This window comes from Borostomias antarcticus, assembly GCF_949987555.1.
Source record: "Borostomias antarcticus genome assembly, chromosome: 18".
NCBI classification, from domain to species: domain Eukaryota; kingdom Metazoa; phylum Chordata; class Actinopteri; order Stomiiformes; family Stomiidae; genus Borostomias; species Borostomias antarcticus.
The window spans coordinates 19,693,581-19,701,964 of NC_140251.1; the positions used below are offsets into that span (position 1 = coordinate 19,693,581).

General features: G+C 44.1%; 1 protein-coding gene across 1 annotated transcript; it reads left to right on the forward strand.

Annotated features, from left to right (window-relative positions):
• Positions 1-6,175: 6,175 nt before the first annotated feature.
• LOC311321222 (dihydrofolate reductase) lies at positions 6,176-8,384 on the forward strand (the record flags this gene model as incomplete). Its single annotated transcript, XM_084453165.1, has 6 exons — positions 6,176-6,300; positions 7,221-7,270; positions 7,470-7,572; positions 7,773-7,899; positions 8,035-8,150; positions 8,303-8,384. The coding sequence occupies exons 1-6, from the start codon at positions 6,215-6,217 to the stop codon at positions 8,382-8,384; spliced, it is 564 nt and encodes a 187-aa protein (XP_084309291.1). The 5' UTR covers positions 6,176-6,214.

An 8,384-nucleotide genomic window follows, 5' to 3' on the forward strand; every position in this document is an offset into this window, starting at 1 on the left:
CAAGCCCAGCGCAGAGACTGATGTGTAGGAGGACCAGAACCCTGCTACCAACGAGGGATAGTCTTCTGCAGCCGGAGGTGAAACGCACAACGCCAGAGCAGATGAGATGAGTACAAATGAGACACGCAAAATACTTCAACAGAACAGCCAAGGATTTGGACACGCTGAAAGCAGGAGACCGGGTCAGAATTCAACCCTTAGAACCGCACACAAGCTGGAGAAAGGCAACAGTGGTGCAACCTGTAGACCACAGATCCTACAAGGTGGAGCTGGACACCGGAGCTGTTCTTCGGCGAAATCGACGACACCTTAGATGGGACAAGGGCACAGTGCCCAGGGCGCCAGACCAGACTGTATCTGTTGAGACCCGCAGTACACCACATACTACCGCTTCCCCAAACAGAGACATGGGGGATACACAGACTGTAACCACTAGATCTGGTCGAGTAGTTGTTAGACCAGGATACCTCATGGACTATGCATGCTGAGCTGTTTTATACACAGAGTGTGTTAGAAAAAGGAAAAAAGGATATATATATATATTGTTATACTAGTTCGAAAGTGCTATAGTTTCGGTATTGCTTTACTATTTTGATTTGAGATGTCAATAAGAGAAGGGGCTGCGGTAAAGTGAATGTTTAATGCAAAAAAGCATTGTTTGGTTAATTTAGTGCTGTGTTGCTGGAAAGATGTTAACCTCGACAGAGCTCAGAGGAAGATCCGCAGCAGGAAGAAACAAATGTACTGTTGTTGGTTAGCTGTGGTTAATGTCAATATACGACACAAAGTACAATAAGCCACTTACTTGATTTAGTTAATTTATTGAAAAGAGTTTTCAACTTTTAGTTAATTAAAAGAAAAGGGATCTTACAATGGGATTGTAATAGACTGTTAAGAGTTTGTTTCCGCGGGGACTGATTTGTGTGTGACTCAGTAGAAGTGAGAGCTGAACGTGTAAAGTGAGAATGTCAATAAAGTGTAAGCAGCTTTAGAAATTGCTTTAATCGTCAGTTCTGTGAGATAAGAGTTACGGCAGAATTAAACACTGGCCAGGGTAAATTCACAATAACCTGTCTGTGTAAGGTGTATGACACTGGATATTAGGCTACTGGATGACCAAAATCTCTGTGACTGTAAAACTCGGTCTCTAAGGAGTCATCTCTCTGCATGTCTAACCAATACTGCCTATGTAGCAGACGTTGTTTTGAGGTACCGAGCAGCCAAAATATCACCCCCAGATCTTAGGGAATTCTTTTTTGGTCTGGCAGTACATATTGGCTACCTTCATGTAGAAGGTTGGTCATGTTTTGTGAACATTCCATGAATATCCCCCAATAGAGCAAAAAAGGACAAAGGATAGGACAGTGATCAGCAATAAATATTTATTGTTTATTGTCTCATAGTTGCATTAAAACGTGGAGACACTTACGATAAAATTTGTATTACACATTCAAAATGGATGCTGAAGGACCTATATTCATGTCAAAAACATCCAATACAAGTACAGCACACATACGGTAAACCTATTACTGTATAACCTGTGACTGCTATACTGTTATACATACAAGGAGTACACTACGAAGGCACTCCCTGTTGCAGAACTTGGCCCGGCATGTCTGGGTGTCTGTCACACACTTGTTATGGGGATTCTGGAAAGGAAGAGAGTGAGAGAGTCAGGGTGCATGTTGGACATCCTCTGTGCATGTGTACTGTCTGTTTATGTGTGATCTAGAGGAGGCAGGAGCCTGTAGACATTTAGTGTGTTTATCATCAATGAGACAGCATTCTAAGGAAGAGACTGTCCAGGCTGCAGTACAAGGAGACACCTAAAGCCTAATTTATACATCATAAAACGGCTCATGGCTCATGTCTCATGGCTCTTGGTTGGAATGCCTGGGCATTGTCTTTAGCTTCCATTCCATGGCAACCAAGAGCCATGAGACATGAGCCATGAGCCATGTTTTATGAAGTATAAATTAGGCTTTAGATTGTACATGTGTGTGCATGTTAATATAAGAGTGTCAGCAGGACTGGGGTTGTTAATGATAGTTTTACCTCAATACACAAATGTAATTCTCCCGCATACACAAACACAGAGGACACTGATGCAATGTGATACAATGGGATCAAATGTATCATGACCGAATGTCTGTAGTCTGTTCTAGCTATTTCAGCCATGCTCATTAACTAGCAAGCTACTGTAGTCTAATATTAACCATTAAAGCCAAAATGGCAAGCTACAGTAGGACCCCACTCATCCGAACTTCAGAGATCTGAACCTCACGGTCTACCGGACAGGCTTAAAAAACTTTGAGCCTGCTATCTGGTTACTGGTGGGATTTTCATTACAGTACTGTAGGCCTACTTGCATTTAAATCTGTCATAATAAACACGTACTGTATCCTACTGTGAATAAAAACAGAACTGTATGTAGACCTACATGTTGCCTGTAGGCTGTAGCCTACTGTCACGTTTCATTTCTTTGTTACTTTAATGTCGAGCGCAAAACGCAAACGAGTCTGCTGCGCCAGAGCTGCATTCCTTGGTAGCCAGAAAGCGCGTCAGCAACCTGAAGCAGAGGAGCATCGAGTCATTTTTCGTTCCCAGTTAATGGACTTCAGGAACACAGACATGTTGTGAGCATGTAGATTAGCCTGAAGGCCTACTGTATTTGTTAAATAATAGCCTACAGTACGCATGTAACGGTATCAAAAACTCACAGTACGGTAATATCACGGTATCAAGGTCCACGGTACGGTATATCACGGTATTAAACACAGTTTTAAAACAAAATTTAAAGAGGAAGAAGATTTGTACTTTGGAAAAAACACCATAGCATTTATTAAACACACTTCTGATGTGTACAGTTTTTTTCTTTTAATTTAAAGTGCTTCTGCTTTCCTTACAATCACGGATCAACGATGATCCGTTGAACCACTATTCAGTAGTGGTAGAGGAGGTCTGTGGGTATAGATGGTGTGTTGAGCAGTGATAGAGGAGGTCTGTGGGTATAGATGGTGTGTTGAGCAGTGATAGAGGAGGTCTGTGGGTATAGATGGTGTGTTGAGCAGTGATAGAGGAGGTCTGTGGGTATAGATGGTGTGTTGAGCAGTGGTAGAGGAGGTCTGTGGGTATAGATGGTGTGTTGAGCAGTGATAGAGGAGGTCTGTGGGTATAGATGGTGTGTTGAGCAGTGATAGAGGAGGTCTGTGGGTATAGATGGTGTGTTGAGCAGTGATAGAGGAGGTCTGTGGGTATAGATGGTGTGTTTTAGCAGTGATAGAGGTCTGTGGGTATAGATGGTGTGTTGAGCAGTGATAGAGGAGGTCTGTGGGTATAGACGGTGTGTTGAGCAGTGATAGAGGAGGTCTGCGGGTATAGATGGTGTGTTGAGCAGTGATAGAGGAGATCTGTGGGTATAGATGGTGTGTTGAGCAGTGATAGAGGAGGTCTGTGGGTATAGATGGTGTGTTGAGCAGTGATAGAGGAGGTCTGTGGGTATAGATTGTGTGTTGAGCAGTGATAGAGGAGGTCTGTGGGTATAGATGGTGTGTTGAGCAGTGATAGAGGAGGTCTGTGGGTATAGATGATGTGTTGAGCAGTGATAGAGGAGGTCTGTGGGTATAGATGGTGTGTTGAGCAGTGATAGAGGAGGTCTGTGGGTATAGATGGTGTGTTTTAGCAGTGATAGAGGTCTGTGGGTATAGATGGTGTGTTGAGCAGTGATAGAGGAGGTCTGTGGGTATAGATGGTGTGTTGAGCAGTGATAGAGGAGGTCTGTGGGTATAGATGATGTGTTGAGCAGTGATAGAGGAGGTCTGTGGGTATAGACGGTGTGTTGAGCAGTGATAGAGGAGGTCTGTGGGTATAGATGATGTGTTGAGCAGTGATAGAGGAGGTCTGTGGGTATAGATGGTGTGTTGAGCAGTGATAGAGGAGGTCTGTGGGTATAGACGGTGTGTTGAGCAGTGATAGAGGAGGTCCGTGGGTATAGATGGTGTGTTGAGCAGTGATAGAGGAGGTCTGTGGGTATAGATGGTGTGTTGAGCAGTGATAGGGGAGGTCTGTGGGTATAGATGGTGTGTTGAGCAGTGAGAAGAGGGAAAGAGGCTGAGCAGAGAGCCCAGGTTTGATCTCTGATGCTGCGCTTCTACGGCAGGAGACTGGATGAAAGAAGTGACAGGTCTAAAAAAAAAAAAAAATGACAGGCTCTGACCTGGGGTGGTGGAGTCTCACCACCACGCCACTATCCACGCCACGGGCCCCATAACTCAACCCGAGTGGGCTAGAGACGCACAGTCTTCATTGGTGGATGCATGGAAATTGCCCAGAGGTCACTGTACTGTCCCCGACTAGCTGTGACCCAAGGGGGCGGGGCCTAACCATCACGCCACTATCCACGCCACGGGCCCCACAACTCAGCCCTTGAGTGGGCTAGAGACACACGGTCTTCACCGGTGGAGTCAGGTAGGTGGCCCGGAGAGGGGTACACTGTCCCTGACTGTCTCTGACCTGAGGGGGTGGAGTCTCACCACTACGCCACTGTCCACGGCACAGACCCCACAACTCAGCCCCTGAGTGGGCTAGAGACGCACGGTCTTCGCCGGTGGGTGCATGGAGATTGCCTGGTCCGGAGTAGTTCTAGCTGTAGCTGTTACATACAGCTGCAACAGCTAGCTCACCTCACATTTTCTCCAGGAAATGTACTTTCTAGTTTTGTTTGATATCTTTGGCAAGTCTGAAGTTAATCTGATACGATATGTCTGACTTGACAAGACTGATTTTGTCAGTTATAATAAGCTTCAAGTTTTGTAGCTGTTTTCTTCATAGATCTCTCATTTTATCACCGAGTGTAAATGGCAACTGGAAGGCGGAGGGAGGGGTTTGACCTTTAATAAGGGATGCAGCATTGCCTGTTAAAGCCAGACGCAGAAGGTATGTGCTCGGGTTCATCACTACTGCGTTGAAAAGTCTTATGTAGCAACTGCGGACAGTACATCAATGACATGGGATTTTCTGATACCAGCATTTGTCAGAGAACTTCGACAAGCTGATAGAGAGGAAAAATTTCATGGCTTACTCCCCCTTTGCTGCTTGTCCCTGGAAATGCTGGTATCGGAAGTCAATCACTGCTCTCTGATCTCTGTCCAAAGTTCTGGCTTTTATTGCTTTGTCCTCTTAAAAACTTCTTAATTAAAAAATCTTTAAAATCATGTGTCTACAATCCAAACAGTACAATGCCTGAGTAGGAATGAGCATGTTTATTCTGCATCACCCGAGGCTTGAACTCACAACCAGACACCAAGGGAAGGCAAGGAGAGTTTATTTGTAGAGCACATTTCAGCAACAAGGCAATTCAAAGTGCTTTACATGAGACATTAAAAGCATCAAGATAAAGTGCAAGAAATGCATTATAAAAGGTACTTTAAAACAAAATGTATTAAAAATCAAATACAAGAATAAAAGTTACAGTGCAGTGTACAAATGAATAATTATTTGATTTAATAAAAAGCAGCAGCAAAAAGAAAGGTTTTCAGTCTTGATTTAAGATAACAGTTGCAGCAGACCTGCAGTTTTCTGGAAGTTTGTTCCAGATATGTGGTGCATAAAAACTGAACGCTGCTTCTCCATGTTTTGTTTTCATTCTGGGGTCAGAAAATAGCCTTATTAACATTAACAAACAACCAAACAATTATGGCGTATTCCTGACCGTTCCACAAGGAGGACATCATGGTCATGGACGTGATTGTTGTCACCTGATGAATCAGCCATTTTATCCGAGGAAAATCAACATAAATCAGCCAAACCACACATGCGCCTGAGCATGGGCGTTCCGGGGGGGTGGGACTGACTACCCAGGGCCCCTGTAGGGAGGGGGCCCGTGAAAATCCTGGAATTTGTTAGGATCGATAAGGCTACCAAGTGTCACGCATTGAGCGGGGGGAGGGAGAGTCGGGTGCTTGTGACTAAGTCTCGGGGGGGGGGCACAGAGATTGTTAATTGGCATGCCCTGGGTCAGAGGGTGCAATATCGCGTGCCTCTGCATTCGCTAATCGGCTGATTGACTAGGCCTATGTTGATTCCCCTCGGATAAATCGACAGATTCGTTCCGAACATCGCTCCGCCTGCTTGTTGGTCGCTTTGCGAGTAGCCTCACTCGTCTGATAGCCTTTCAAGCCCTACTAACAGACATGCCATAGACGGCAGTGTGAGGATGCAGAGGAAACCTATACGGATCATCGCTGCCGCGTGCAATAATTTGGGAATCGGAAAGGATGGACATTTGCCATGGCATTTACCGTAAGTTCATCTACCGGTAATAAAACAATTTGAATGAATGCATATAGCCTAGGATTGCGTTTACAAGGAAATTTCGGTAGGCTACGTGTTTTAAAAACGGAGTATAGCCTACATTTGAGATGTAGACTAGTCTCGGCCACTTTTCCTGACCAGATTGGTTTATTCCATATTCTACAGACCCATAGTTTACAGTAGCCTGCTTCGAGGATCATGTCTTATAAATCTACAGGTGGACTGGGTTTCACTTAAGTAGGCAGTGGTGCCGTAATCAACAAATTTGCATAAAATGCAATTCTGAAAGATGTAAAATGAATAGAAAAGCCTGGTCAGGTCGTTTACAAACGAACTATTTACGTATTTACAAACTTTTTTGTTGCCATATAACTGTAACGTTAGCTTTTTTATTTTCTTCTTTTTTTATTTTTATTTTTTACAGATATGCAGTGGCCTATGAATGTAGACCTAAACGTTCTTTATTTGCTGCGGGGCTGATAGCTCACTGGCCGAGGAGAAGAGACAGCACTCCTCTGTAGACATGCAGTACTCGGCTCTCTTGAGCTCGGTTGTAACATGAACCGCGGGACGGGATAGTTGGATGCTTTTGCAGACCTTTATCAACACAAATTACCAGAAAAACTCGCTAGAGTTGTCGCTAGTCGCTTTTGAATAATAAGTCGCCAAGGAGATCTGGAAAGTTGGCAGATGCAGCGACAAAGTCGCCAAGTTGGCAACACTGGGTAGGCTATATAGGCTGATGTAACCAGGCTATGTATTATTATTATTATTATTATTATTATTATTATGTTATAATGTAGCCAACCTATTTAGTCTATGCTGTATTTAAACAGGTCAAGTCCATTGAGATCTAGGTGTCTTTTACAAGGACTTCTTGTGAACCTTTAAAATACTTGTCTCCACAGGTCAGAATACAAGTTCTTTTTTGATACCGTCACAAGTGTCTCCCGACCAGGTAAAAATCAGTAGCATATCAAATCAAACTTTATTTGTTTAGCGCATTTCATACACAGAGGTAACATAATGTGCTTAAGCATATAGGAGGATTAGGCTTTTAGTGTCCCATTGCATAATTGCAATAGCATACAGATCTTAATTAGCCTGTCGTTATATGATGACATGCATAAGCATTACAGATGACATGTGCCACACAGGAAAGATGAACATGCTGGTTTGGGGCAAGGCCACCTGGTTCTCCCCAGACAACGTATTTCCCATGCCTAATGTCCTCCACATGGTCCTGAGCAAATCCCTCCGGTGAGCCCTTACAAACGCACACACACACACACACACACACACACACACACACACACACACACACCTACTGTGCCTACTTACCCAGCCCTGCATCTACAGTAGGCTATCTTACTAGTCTCACAAGTCTCTCCCCTTGAAATCATTTGATAGCTCTTATCCCTGACTCCTCTTTGATTTATTTGATTTGTTACTCCTCCCAGCACTGTACCAGAGCATGCACACTACATATGCAGTGATTTTGAAACAGGAGTTGGTGTGGTATTGCTCCCGCCCCTCAGTGACCTGGTAGAGACCATCTGGATTGTAGGGGGCCACCAGGCCTACAAGGTAATTGTGGAGTGTGTGTGGGGCTTGGAGTGTGTGTGTGTCTGTGTAAGAGAGAAAGATCTTCTGTACAGCTATGGTCTCTACTATATCATTGACCGCGTCTGTCCAGCTACTCTCACTGTCCTCTCCTCTCAGGCAGGCCTGGAGCACCCCTGGTGTGACATGGTCTATCTGACCGGTGTCATGGCTGACTTCCACTGTGATGTCTTCTTCCCCAAGTTCGATCACAGCATCTTTAGGAAGCAAGAGAGGTGAGAATGGTTTAGTCTCTGAGACCAAATGCCCCAGTGCTTGTGGGGATCTTGAGAAATTCTTGTAAACTTTTTGTGTGTGTTTTTTTTTTTTTAGCTTTTTGCATTATTAAGACTTTATTTGTCTTTGTGTCTTCCTTATATTGAATAAGTGTTCCTGGGGTGCCAAATGAGATTCAAGAGGAAAACGGCATTAAGTACAAGTTCCAAGTTTTCAAGAAGGAGGTCTTGTGA